At 51.0% G+C, this 13,524-nt stretch overlaps 1 protein-coding gene across 1 annotated transcript in view; it reads left to right on the top strand.

Moving 5' to 3' along the window:
• Positions 1–11,880, top strand: part of IGSF21 (immunoglobin superfamily member 21) — a 234,731-nt gene extending 222,851 nt beyond the window's left edge. Inside the window, exons 6-10 of the mRNA XM_031464194.2 lie at positions 1,068–1,542; positions 9,765–9,850; positions 10,247–10,439; positions 10,819–10,857; positions 11,546–11,880. Coding sequence (XP_031320054.2) covers positions 1,068–1,542; positions 9,765–9,850; positions 10,247–10,439; positions 10,819–10,857; positions 11,546–11,619 — 867 coding nt within the window. The 3' untranslated portion in view covers positions 11,620–11,880. The remainder of the gene's footprint in view (positions 1–1,067; positions 1,543–9,764; positions 9,851–10,246; positions 10,440–10,818; positions 10,858–11,545) is intronic.
• Positions 11,881–13,524: the final 1,644 nt, after the last annotated feature.

Raw genomic sequence — 13,524 nt, 5'->3', positions numbered from 1 at the left:
CTTATATGTAAAAGGCATATATATATGTATATATATACATACATATATATATAAAAGGTCCTCATCTCCCCACGTTTCAGGCACCTTACGTTTGCCTGGGACGTCAGAACTTGAAAGAATTCTTTGATATAAATTACAAACCTGCTTTTGAAGCACTTTTCAAAAAAAAAAAAAGAAAGAAAAAGAAAACCCCAAAGCAGGCTATTATGTGCATAAGAGATTCTTCGTTGGAGCTATAAACTCTGACAGATCCGGCACATCCTGCATTTAATTCACCCACCCCCCACCCTGTCTGCCTTCCCCCACATCCTCTGTCTCCCTTTCCCCACCGGCACCAGCATCCCCAGAGATGCTTCCTGGCCTCCTCTCTCCCCGTCTCCCATTGATTTATTTATCTGATTTATTAAAAAATACACCCAAACCCCACGGGCCTCTGGGCGTATGTACCAAAATAAAAAGACAGCAAATTAAATTAAATGCCGCCTCTCAAAACTTGAATTCCCCATTAGCAGAGAAAGCGAGAAGACACTGGCTTTCACCTCATCCCACACCTAGCTCCCTCCCACACATGCACCTGCTTCCTGCCTTCTGGCTCCAAAACATCTAAGATGTGTACACTCACAGCGCTCCTCTCCTCCTCCTCCTTCTGGCATCTCCAGTGCCCCTCTCACCTGCCTGCTCTCCCCAGATGGGCACGGACCAGCCCCTGGGAGCCCAGGTGGCTGCTAGGGCTGTGTCCAGGGTCCTTTCTCTGCACACTGTTTCTAAGCATCCAAGCCTCGTGGTGTAGGTGTTCTTATTCCCCTTTACAAGTAAGGAAACGGAGGGGCAAAGAGGCTCACTGGCTTGTAAGTGATGGAGGTTGGCTCAGGTGTCCCTGCTGAAGCGAGCTGACTCACAGTGCTCGGGGTGCTGGAGGGAAAGGGTCAGAGAGGGGTCCATCTGGAAGGCCACCAGGAGGAGGCTTCTCAAGGACTGGCCTCTTGTGGCCAGTTCCTCTGAGAGCCCACTGGGAGGTCCAGGTCATTGGCACAAAATCTTTTCCCACACCCTCCTTGCAATTTCAGGTTTATTTCAAACGAGATGGGGAACCAATCGATGCCGTGCCCCTGTCAGAGCCGCCAGCTGCTAGCTCTGGCCCCCTCCAGGACAGCAGGCCCTTCCGCAGCCTCCTGCACCGTGACCTGGACGACACCAAGATGCAGAGGTCACTGTCCCTGCTGGACGCTGAGAACCGTGGTGGGCGTCCCTACACAGAGCGCCCCTCCCGGGGTCTGACCCCGGATCCCAGCATCCTCCTCCAGCCAACCACCGAGAACATCCCAGAGACGGTGGTGAGCCGCGAGTTCCCCCGCTGGGTCCACAGCTCCGAGCCCATCTACTTCCTGCGCCACAGCCACAGCCCGGGCAGTGATGGCACCGTGGAGGTGCGCGCCCTTCTCACCTGGACGCTCAATCCGCAGATCGACAACGAGGCCCTCTTCAGCTGTGAGGTCAAGCACCCAGCGCTGTCGATGCCCATGCAGGCAGAGGTCACGCTGGGTGAGGCTTGGTGGAAGCCACTCTGCAGGCCTCCTGCAGAGAAGGGTGGTGGGGAGCCTTGGAATAGGGCCGGCTGCTGGCCACCGTGGAGACGGGCGGGAGATGGAGCGAGCCAGGGTCAGGGTCAGGCACGGAGGTCAGAGTCGGAGTACGGAGATTTGCCGAGCTGAGTTGGAGGACGTGGGAGGGTATAGGGAGGTCAGAGGAATTTGGTTCAGCAGGATCAAGAATTCGAAGTCATAGAAGTTTGCTAGTTCGGTGTCAGAAATACAGGAGGTTTTCAAGATTGAAAACACGAGTCATAGGGAAGTATGCTTGGTGAGCGAAGAACATGTAAGAATTGGGACTCTTAAGGGAGGGTGGCTGGGTCAGGTCAGGGCAAGGCCAGGGAACCCTGGGGACATGCGAGGTGACCAGGAGGTTTTCTCCATTGAATAAGAGGCCCGTGAGCTTACCAGGTAAGGATCATGACCATGGCAGGTCGGAGCTCACTGGATCAGGGTCAGGAGCCCTGAAGGTTAAAGGGAGCTTTCCCGGGTTGGGGGGGGGAATATATAGGGTGTGGAGGGTACTGCTATGGCTTACATTTTTAAGTATAATGGAAAGTACCCTGTCATCTGCTGGAATGTGGGACATGGGCACAACCAGGAAGCTGGAGGCTCAGGGCCAGCTCAGCCAGAGAATCCAATCCCCGGCTGGGACCTGGTTCCTTCTCCCACAGACCACCAACTCTGCGTGTCTCCAGAGCACTTCCTTAAGATCTGGTTTGTTCCCCCTTGTACATCTCCTCCCAGCTGAGTAGAGGGAGGGACCAGGGATGTGTGGAATCTTGTCTACCAGAAATAGGAGACTCTTTGAGCCAGGGTTTGTGCTGACTGGGAGGGGAAGGGGTGTAGAGCAGGGAGATGGACACCCTGACCCTGTACTGGTCCTCTCTGCCACAACGCCCTGGGCCTCAGTCTGCAGTACCCAGCAGTTCATCCCTGGGCTTGTCCTTTGCGTCTCCTGCAGTGATGGCAGTCTACACAGAAGTATCCACAGCCCCTAACGTAGGCGCCTCATGACCAAGGACAGATAACAGCGACTGACAGCGCTGAGGGTTGGGACCACAGCCTGTGTTAGGGAGGTCCAAAGGGCGTCTCTGTTTTTAGCCAGTCTACCAAAAATCCAGCACCAACTTGACACCAAACACCAAGAGGAAGGATGTCCTGTACATGTAACACCTCCCATGAGTCAGCAACATGTGCAAGGATTCTCTCATTCATTCCACACAAGCAGGAGTTTACTAGGCAATCCCATTTTACAGATGAGCAAAAGTAAGGCTCAGTTTGGTGGAGTCCCTTTCCTTGAGTCACCAACTTAAAACTAGAAGATCTGAAATTTCCAGCCAGGCCTATTGGCTGAAAACCCTCTCCACTTCCCCCAGTGCCGACCATGGAACTCACCAGCCCCAGGAACAGGCACCCTCAGTTGGCTAAGGGATGAGTTCTCTAAAGACCCATTAAAATAGCCCTTTGATTCTCAGAGGCCGCTTGCCCACAGAGAAAATAATAGTAAGGGCTAACATTTACTGAATACCTACTATATACCGTGGACTGTTGCTTTTTTTCTTATTAACCCAATTGGTAACCCAACCACCCAGTTGGTAATCCTCATGGTCACTCAATGAAGCCGGCATTTTTAGTATCCCATATCACAGATGAGGCAATTAAGCCCCAGGGAGGTTAAGTAAGTTGCCCGAGGTAAGTGAGGGAGGATTCAAAAGTCCTGGTGTGATGTCTTGTCCTTAGCCGCCACTCACCATTGTCATGGCGCCTGCTCCCTGAGCACCATTTACTCATCATTCTGTAAACATTCCACAAGCACCCTGTACAGCCAGGTCCTGTGCCAGGTGCTGGGACTTTCTCCACCCAGAGCCTGCCTGGACCCCTCTCTCAGCCCTCCCACCTCGGCAGCCCGACCCATTCTCTGGACCCTCCATCCTTCCCAGAGTTCCTTCCTGCTTTTGAACCTCCCTGTCCCCAGGGTACAGTCTGCTTCCAAGTTGGGCGACAGAGCAGCCTCAGTCCTTCAGTGGGATGATTGGCCCATGAAGATCACCCCCAGCCTCTCTTGCCCAAGCTTCAGCTTCCCATGGGATGGCTTCCTGCCCCACCCCCACCAAAAATGAGAAAGATGAGACCAGACAAGAACGTCTGAGTGCTGGAAAGGGGAGAAAAGCAATAGGGCATGGTATACATGCCAGGGAGGCGTGCCCCGACCCTTTTGGTCCTGACCTTTAAAGCCCTGATCAGATGATTGGATTCTGTGCTCCCTCGTGTCCACTTCTGTTCTCCACCCTGGTTGATCTAAAATATAAATCCAGTCACAACATCCAAAACCCTCCAATGGTAGACAAATAGATTAATGGAACAAAAGAGAGTCCAGAAATAGACCCACATATAGAGAATCAAATGATTTTGGACAAAGGTCCCTAGGCTACTCAATGGGGAAAGAGAACTCTTCTTAACATATGGCCCTGGAACTACTGGATAGGCTTAAGGAAAAAGTGAACTTGACCCCCTACCTTGCACACACACAAGAATTCATCTGAGATGAATCACAGACCTAAATATTAAACCTAGTGTCATAAAACTTCCAGAGCAAAACACAAGAATACATCTTTGCCACATTGAGGTAGGCAAAGATTTCTTAAAGAGGTCACAAAAAGCACTAAATGCAAAATTGAAAATTGGTGACTTAATCAACATTCAAATCTTCTGCTCTGAAAATACTTTGAAGAAAATGAAATGGGGTGAAATGAAAAAGCACACTACAGACAGAGAAAATTCTCTCAATACAGATATATGATGAAGGAGTTGAATCCAGAATATATAAAGAGCTATGATAGATCAATAATGACAAGGCAACTCAAATTTTTAAAAGAGAGGATATACAAATGGCCAATTAGTGTATAAAAATGTGTATAGCATCATTAGGGAACTGAAGACTAAAACCTCAGCAGGATAGCATTTCATAACCACTAGAATACCTAAAATGGAAAAGACTGCCAACAGCAAGTGTTGGCAAGGATGTGGAACAATCAGAACCCTTGTGCAGTGCTGGGAGTACAAAATAGTACTACTGCTTTTGAAAACTGGCAGCTTCTTACAAAGATAAAAATACCCCTCCCTACTCTATGACCCAACAATTTCACTCCTAAGTACTTACCCAAGAGAAATGAAAACATATGTCCACAAATACTTGAACACGAATGTTCAGTGTTGCTTTATCCATAACAACAGCAACAACAAAAACTGTAAAAAACCCAAACATCCATAATTAGGAAACTGGATGAACAAATTTGTGGTATATTTATATAATGAATTACTTCTCATCAGTATAGGTGAATGAACTACTAATACACCAACAACATGGTCGAAGCTCAGAAACATCGTGCTGAGTGAAAGTAGCCAGCTGAGTACACACTGCATTCAATTTATATTAACTCCTAGAACACAAAACAAACCTCTGGGGATAGAAATCAGAACAGTGTTTACCTATGGAGAGTGGCAATTGACTGGAAGGAGGCATCAGGGTGCCTTCGAAAGGAAGGGAATATTCTAAAATTTGATGGAGACACTGGTTATGCAGGTGTTCACTTTTATTAAGATTTGTCAAACTGTATTCTTAAGAACAGTGCATTTCCCTTATGTGAGTTTTGTCACGATTCAAAAATATGTGAAAGTCAGAACAAAACCAAACAACCCACTAGACTGCCATCACACTTAAAATTAAATCCCCGTGGTGCTCATCCATCATGCTCTGCTCCATCTACTCCAGCCACGGGGTTCGGCTTACTCCTCCTTGAATACACCCAGCTCAGGCCCACCTCTGTGACTTTGCACTGTCCTTCCTTTCTGCCTAGCATAATCTTATCCCAGATAGTCTCAAGCCCTCCTTCACTCAAGTCTCTGCTCAAATCTCCTACTCAGAGAGTCCTATCTCAGCTTCTTCCTCCTGGACCCATTAGCTCCTTACCTTGCTTTGAATTCTGACATTGCATGTATCTCCACTTACAAGTATATTAAATATTTTCCTATTGCCTGGATCCTCCTCTAGAATTTAAGTCACATGTGGGCACGGTCTTGATCTGCCTTGTTCACATGATACAGGGCTCAGAGCAATCCCTAACTATAAATTAACAAACACTTCTTTAATAGTCAACCAATTAATACTTTTCTGAGCTGATGTGAAATTAAACAACACAGTGCATACAAAGAGCTTAGCATAGTGCCAGAGTAAGTACTCAGTAAATATAAACTACTGTTGTTATTCATTATTGTATCCCCAGCATAATGACTGACACAGATTAGGTGTGCGGTAAAGAACTAGATGGTTAGAGCAGATGAATGAATGAATGGGTGGGTGGGTGGATGGGATAGTAGGCTTATGGGTAGGTGGATGAATGATGGATGGATAAATGGATGGATGGATGGATACACAGGCAGATGGATGGAGGGAAGCATGGATGGGTGGAAGGGTGGATGGATGGATGGATGGATGGATGGATGGACGGACGGATGGATGGATTGGTAAATGGGTGGATGGATGGATGGGTGGGTGAATGAAAGGACTGATAGTTGGATGAGTGAGTGGATGAGTGGGTAGGCAGGTGAGTGGTTGTCTTAGCGAACACCCAGAATTCCTGACGTGGGGTGCCTAAAGGAGCTTTTCCAGGATATTTCACAGGGCTGTTCTTGCAGAAATGCTCAGGAGATGACAGAGAGCAGTTACATAATCGGGATCTTTCATGTTGCCCTGAGCAGATGGACACCACGTTTCACACTTTCATCTTATATCTCTCCCCCATTGTCATTTTCAGAGCAACTCCTCAAATAGTAGGATAACAACCTATTCTCCCCATTTACGGGTGAGAAAACTGAGACCCAACAAGTCACACAACCGAAGAGTAGAAGACTATCCCTCAGTCCTGAGTCTCCTGACTCCCATTCTCTCCATATGTCCAAGGGTTGAGAGGAGTGATGTCCCAGGGGCTGAGAATCTTCCTTCAGATACTTTCAGTGATGTGCTTTGGAAACAAGAAAGGGAGCCAGGGCTTGACTTCCAAGAGCTGCTAATGGGTGTAGTTGTGATGGTGGAAGTGTGAGGGTGATGGCAGCTCAGGGCAGCAGGGGAGAGATCTGGCTGCCCACGTGGAAGAAGTCATCCAACGCTCCCATCCTCCACCCCCGGTTCCGAACTTCCCTCTGAAGACCTACGTGCCATTAGGTCCTGCTCCTGCCACTTCTCTGCTGTGTGGCCTTAGGCAAGCCACTGCCCTCCTGAGGGCCAATCTAATGCCTGCAAAGTGGGTTTCATGGCAACCTGCCTTGTAAGCACCAGGGTGGGTGTGACAGTCCTAGAACAAGGTCTAGCGCATGTTAGGCATCTGATAAATGTTGGTTCCCTCCTTTCGGGCCCAGACTGGCCTGAAGAGAGTAGATGGGGACTTTAGAAACCAGGGCAGGGAGAGGGTATAGCTCAGTGGTAGAGTGTGTGCTTAGCGTGCAGAAGGTTCTAGGTTCAATCCCCAGTATCTCCATTATAATAAATGAGTAAATAAATAAACCTAATTACCTCCCCCAAACAAAAACAAACAAACAAACAAAATAGAAACCAGAGCAGTGAGGAATCTGACCTAGGAGGGAAAGTTGTCTGCCCTTGTCCTCCCGTTCATGCCTCTGCCAGACAGGGATGCCCTTCCTCTCCCCCTGCTGGCTGCCGTGGGACGGTGCCATCCCAGCAGGACGAAAAGAGCAGACAAAATAACCCAGCACCAGATCTTCCTATGAAGCGCTTCCCACCTGCAAAGGGGCCTTCACAGCACTTGAGAGTTAATTAAAAAGGCGAGAAAGTTACTTGACTCCCCTAAACCTTCATCTCCTTACGGGGACAATCTTAAGAGGTTGGAAGTTGAAATGAGATCACACATAAGGCACTTAACATAGTGCCTGGCACTCAGTGCACAAGGAACAAATGTCATCTCCCGGTGTTCCTAACAAGAGAGGAGGGTGGGCGAGGGCTGCCATGGCTGTTCCCACTTTGCACGTGGGGAGAGCCAGGTGCGATGACTGGTTCAGGGGCACACAGATTAGACTAGACTAGAGCTCGCGCTCCTCCTCCCGGGCCAGCGCTCGTTCTTCATGTGGGAGGAAGCAGCGGCGGACGCCTCCTTCCCCTCCCCCTCCCCACTCCCGCCCCCGCCGCCATGCCCTCCCCTCCTGCCGGCTGGGCTCTTCCCACGGATGCTTCCCTCTGCCGCACGTGGCGCTTCAGATGTCTCGCTCGTGGTTTAATGAATAGTCTTTTGGTTTCATTCTCAGAGGATGAAGTTGGCCGTGCCCGGGGGATCCCCCACATCTGCCAGCTGCTGCAGTTTCTGCTCTGAGAGTTCTGAGTGGGAAAGAGAGGCCCGGGGAGAAGTCGGGGCAGGTGGGAGGATCCCAGGTCAGCCCCAGGGCCTGGGACCAAGCTTTTCTCCTGAAGCCACCCCTGCACGATGTTTACAGAGAGTGAACATGGCACTCCCATCAAAACCCCATCATTTCCTTCTTCCCCAGCCCGGGAAGCTCTACAGGGTCTGGCCCAACCCCTACCCCCTTTACCCCTGACCTTCCAACTCAGCGCCATGCGCTGGCTGTTCCCTCTGCCTGGAACTCGCCTCGTGAGCCTCATCTCGGCTGAAACGCCAGCTCCTTGGAAGAGACACTCAGACGCCGTCTCACCCCTGGTCTGATTCTCTGCATGTGCTTTATCTCTCTGATAGACTCTTGTCCGTGTGCTTGTTTGTCTGGAAAGGCCAGAAATGTCTCCCTAACTAGGGTGTAAGCTCATGTTTGCAGGCATGTGTCTCCATCACCACCATGTCCCCAGCCCTGTCCCAAAGGCTGTCACATGGTTGGCTCAATAATTACTTGTTGAATGAATGAATGAATGAACTAGCAAAAAGAACCCCCACCCAAAAGTCAGCTACAGGAGAAACCGGCTCTGTGGGTGACCTTGGATAAGCCTCTTCGTTACCCCTGGACCTCGGTTTCCCAATCTGAAACCCGAGAGGATGACTGAGTGGTCCCAGCAGGGATCCTTCATCCCTGATATCCTCTCGTTCACAGGAGGGCAGCGCCCTTGGGCATCTTGTCTCCCAAGCTCAGAGACGTTAAAGGGCTTAAAAGAAGTGGTACAAGGAGGTGAGGAAGAGAGGCAGGGAGGCACAGGCGAGGCCCAAGGAAGGAGATGGTTCACCCACCTGTGGCCACCCTCCACCCACCTTCAACCCAGAGATTCCAGAAAACCCCACTGGGTAGATTAACCTGGTAGAAGGAACACCAGAGCAGGAGTGATGAGATCGGAAATTTGGTCCAAGTTCTTCTTCACTGTGTGACCTTTGGCAAGTTACTTCCCCTCTCTGGGCCACAATTAACTCAGCTGTACAGTGGGGATTGGTAGAACCCCACCCCGTAGGAGTTTAGTGCGGGTGGGATTTGGGTGCTTTGAGCTGTAGCAGCTGCTGGAGCAGACTTTTTCCCATTAGCAGCTGGGTTGTTACCTGGACAGCACCTCCTCTGGGTGTCCCTGACTCCACCGTCCCCTGGGCTTCTCTGATCTGACCCCTTGTCACACCAGCTCATGCCTGTCTTTTGTTCCCGCTGAGAGTGAACCCCACAAGGGCAGGGACTGTGTGCTGTGCACCGATAGACGTCCAGGTCCCAGGCAGGGCTTGGGAAATGTGTGTGAGTGAATGCCGGCATGAGTGAATAAAAGAGGGTCCTGGAAATGGACTGGAACTTTCTCTTCCATTTCCCCATTTCTGTGTCTGGGATTTTTTTTTTTCACCCATTTTTATTTCTATATGAAAGTCATGACTGTACCTTTTTCTGAAAATTATCTTTTAGCAAACTGAAGGACGTCAGGGCTGTGAATAGAGGCCGGCTCACACTCCTGGGGTCTTCACACCCTCCCTGGGTCCAGAACACAGTCTCTCAGCACTGAGGGCTTCCTAAGGTCTCCTCTGCCCGCCTTCAGCTCCCCTCCCTGTTCTCCACTTGCTGGTTCCAGGCGCCACCCTGGCTTTCCTACTAATGGGATTTGTAGCCAGCTGTGCGGGCCTAGGCTGGGGTTCGCTTACCCCCAGCTCCCGTGTAAATGCACACCTCTCTGACCTGGCCTTCCTCTCCCTACAGTTGCCCCCAAAGGACCCAAAATCATGATGACACCCAGCAGAGCCCGGGTCGGGGACACAGTGAGGATTCTGGTCCATGGATTTCAGGTCAGCCTGTCTCTGAGCATCTGCGAGGGTGGTAGCAGGTGGTCAGGGGACCAGTGGGGCATCAGCATCCCTGGCTACCTGCTCTGAGGTCCTCGCCTTGACCTCCAGCACAGCCAGCCGGCCTCAGTCTCCTAATTCGTGTAATGGCAGAATCCACTTCCACGGGGAATGGCACGAGGTCCACACGTGGCTTTACTGACCTACCTAGAACTCAGAGCAGACACAGCATGTGGATCTGACGTTCCTTCCAGCCCTAGCATCCTTTCCATCCTGGGGTTTCGGGCAGCCACACCTGACCCATTATGAAAAATGTGTTGCCCGATCGTTTCTGGCCCCTTCCTGCTCTGGCGGAACGGTTCCTCCCATGACCCAATTCTCCCCTGCTCCGGCCTGCAGAACGAAGTCTTCCCGGAGCCCATGTTCACATGGACGCGAGTGGGGAGCCGCCTCCTGGACGGCAGTGCTGAGTTTGATGGGAAGGAGCTGGTCCTGGAGCGGGTTCCCGCTGAACTCAACGGCTCCATGTACCGCTGCATGGCCCAGAACCCGCTGGGCTCCACCGACACGCACACCCGGCTCATCGTGTTCGGTACGCTGCCCCCGGCTGGGGATTGGGAGGACTCCCCGGGAGCAGGCCCCGGCTGGAGCTGCCTCAAGGAGAAGGGGGCAGCAAGGGCCCGAGTCCCCCAGATTTGCCCTGAGAGGGTGTCCCACAGGGATTAAAATTATAACGGCTTTGGAGCTAGAGAGCCCTGGATTCAAATCCTAGATCCACCGGTTAGCGCTTGGGGCAAACTGCTTAACCTCCCTCAGTTTCTCTATCTGTGGAGTGGGGCTGATACTGTCCAGCCCACAGAGGTTGTGTGGCTGCCCTGGGAGGGTGCACGTGTTGTCACCACAGGCGCTGGGTGAGGGGGCTCCTTGGCCGATTCCACGTGCTCTAGTTCTCTTTCTGTTCTTCCCAACAGAAAACCCAAATATTCCAAGAGGAACGGAGGACTCCAATGGTAAGCCTCCACTCAGGAGCTTCTAGCTTCAAAGTTTGAGTCCTCCGAATGGCCCCTTGGCACACCCCTGCCCCTCCCTCACACTTCAGGCTGGTGATTGTCCTTTAGCTGGGGAACGTCTGCGTCACAGGTCAGGAGTGGACACAGAAGCAGTTTAGGGGGGACTCAGCACCCCAAGGCAGCTGGCAAGGATTTCTAGACTCTCAGAGAGCTCAGCTGCCATGGCCCCGAGAGGGTGTGTCCAGCATCGACCGTGGGGTTGTGTTCCGGGGCCCTTGACTACTTCATAGGATGCTGGGGCCCTTTATCCTGCCCTCCGTGGGCTGCCCCTGACCTGAGCACCACCCCATGCGGCACAGACACTACTCCCAGGCCTGCCAGTCCTCCCTCCCACGCTAAGCCAGTCTCACCATTCACAGTGGAGGACCCCGACCCTGAGTCCCTGTTGGAGGGTCTGGATGGCCCCCAGGGAGCCTGACCTCCCAGCTGGCCTGGGACATGGAAGGGATCAAGCACAGTTAGGTGGGACAGATGGCAGAGCTGGGATTTGAACCCAGCGCTTCCTAACACTGCAGCCCGGACTCTTCCCCGGGGCCTCCGAGGTTCTGCCCCCAGGCGCCACGCCCCTCCGTGCCGGTCAGAAAGCAGGGCGGATGGGTCACAAGCCCTGACACTGCTTCCCATGCAGGTTCCACGTCTGGCCCTGCTGGCGTCTGGCTCACCTTGGTGCTCACCCTGACAGTGGTCCTGGAGCTGACGTGAAGGCCCGGCCCCACTCCCCCAACTCCATCCGGCACTGACATCTCTGCCATCGGTTTTCATTTCTTTTCTAAACTATTTCCAGTCTTGTTCTTAGTCTCTTTCTGTCCGTGTCTTGGCTTCTTCGGTCAGTTTAATTAAAACAGAACAATTTTCCCCACCTTGGTCTGGGGCTTTGTATCCTTCCTGTGTTCTATGGCAGCAACTGGAACCCCCAGGCATGCAGTCTTGGGACAGGCCCTGAAGGGAGTCATGAGGAACATGCAGGGCATCCTCTTCCCTGGATGAGGGACGGAAGTGCAGCTCCTTGTCTCACCCAAATCCAGGGGTAGGCCTCTACTCAGGAAATCCATGTTTCCTTAGGGCCAAACATAACAGTCAGCTCTTGCCACAATAATGCTGCATAACAAACCAACTCAAATCTCAGTGGCATGCAACAACAAGCATTTATAATTATGTTCATGGTCAAGATGAAGGGGTTTAGCTGACCTAGTCTGGGCTCAATTGGGCAGCTCTGCTTCAGGCTGACTGGGCTGGACTCTGGGCTGTGGATTGGGCTCTGGTCTCTTCCTGGGAGTTTGTTCTGGAGCCCAGGCTAAAGGAGCAGTGGCTACCTGACATTCAATCCTCTTACAATGGATAATCAAAGCTCCAGGAAAAAATCCAAACCATGCAGGCACCGTTAAGGCACCTCCCTATCTGGTCCATAAACACTCCTTTAGCCAAAGCAAGTCACATGGCCAAGGCCAACATCAGTCAAGGTCACATGTAATGAATCACTATGCCGTACACCAAAAAGGAACACGACACTATAAGTCGACTATACTTCAGTTTAGACTTTTTTTTTTTTTTTTTGAGTAAAGGTAGATATATTCAGAGAGATACACTGAAATGCAAGAGAAAGGCCACGAGATGTCGGGGTTGGGTGCTCAGATTAAAAGTAGGTACACATTCCATAGACAGAATGTGGGCCGTCTCTGAAGAGGAGGAGAGAGAGCACAGCTGACTATATATACTTCAATTTAAAACAAAAGCCACATGTAAGTCAGTGGTAGAGGTTCCAGAAACTTTCTATTTAACTACTAGAAGATTCTCCATGCCACTCAGCTATTGGAGGGAAGGACTGAGAGTCCCTGGAGAGGGGTGGGGTTGGCCTCTCTGAGCTGTGGCCAAGACTCGAGAGTCACCAAGGAGATCCAATGGAAGAGCATGTTAATCTCGATAGGACAGGCTATGCTGCAGTAACACATTAACCCCAGAGTTTTACTGGATTAACACAATAAAACTGACTTGGGGCTCATGAAAAGCCCAAGGTGGGTTGGGTGATCCTCTTCTATCTTATAGCTAGACCAGCCAGAACATGCGGCCTCTAGAATCTCCAAGGCAGGGGAAGAGAGGGCTGGAGGATCACTACAGTGGATAGAATAATGCCTCCCCCAAAAGATGTCCACATCCTAATCTCCAGAACCTGTGAATATATTACCTTACACAGCGAAAGGGATTTTTGTCGATGTAATTAATTTAAGGATCTTGAGCCAGGAAGATGATCCTGGATTATCCCAATGTAATCACAAGGGTCCTATAAGAGGGAGGCAAGAAGGCAGTAGAAGGAGATGTGATGATAGAAGCAAGAGGTTGGAGGGATGCAAGGAAGGGCCATGAGCCAAGGAAAGCAGGCAGCCTCTAGAAGCTGAAAAAGGCAAGAAAACCGATCCTCCCCTAGAACCTCCAGAAGGAACCAGCCCTGCCAACACCTTTAGCTCTGTAAGATGCATTTCAGACTTCTGATTTCCAGGACTCTAAGAGAATAGGTCTGCCTTGTTTTAAGTGATGAAGTTGGTGGTAATTTGCTATAGCGGCAATAGGAAACTCATACAATCACACAGGATGTTTTTAAGGTCAGGGCAA

The sequence above is a fragment of the Camelus dromedarius genome, chromosome 14 (assembly GCF_036321535.1).
Source record: "Camelus dromedarius isolate mCamDro1 chromosome 14, mCamDro1.pat, whole genome shotgun sequence".
In the NCBI taxonomy this organism is placed as follows: domain Eukaryota; kingdom Metazoa; phylum Chordata; class Mammalia; order Artiodactyla; family Camelidae; genus Camelus; species Camelus dromedarius.
This window is presented reverse-complemented; position numbering and strand designations above follow the sequence as displayed.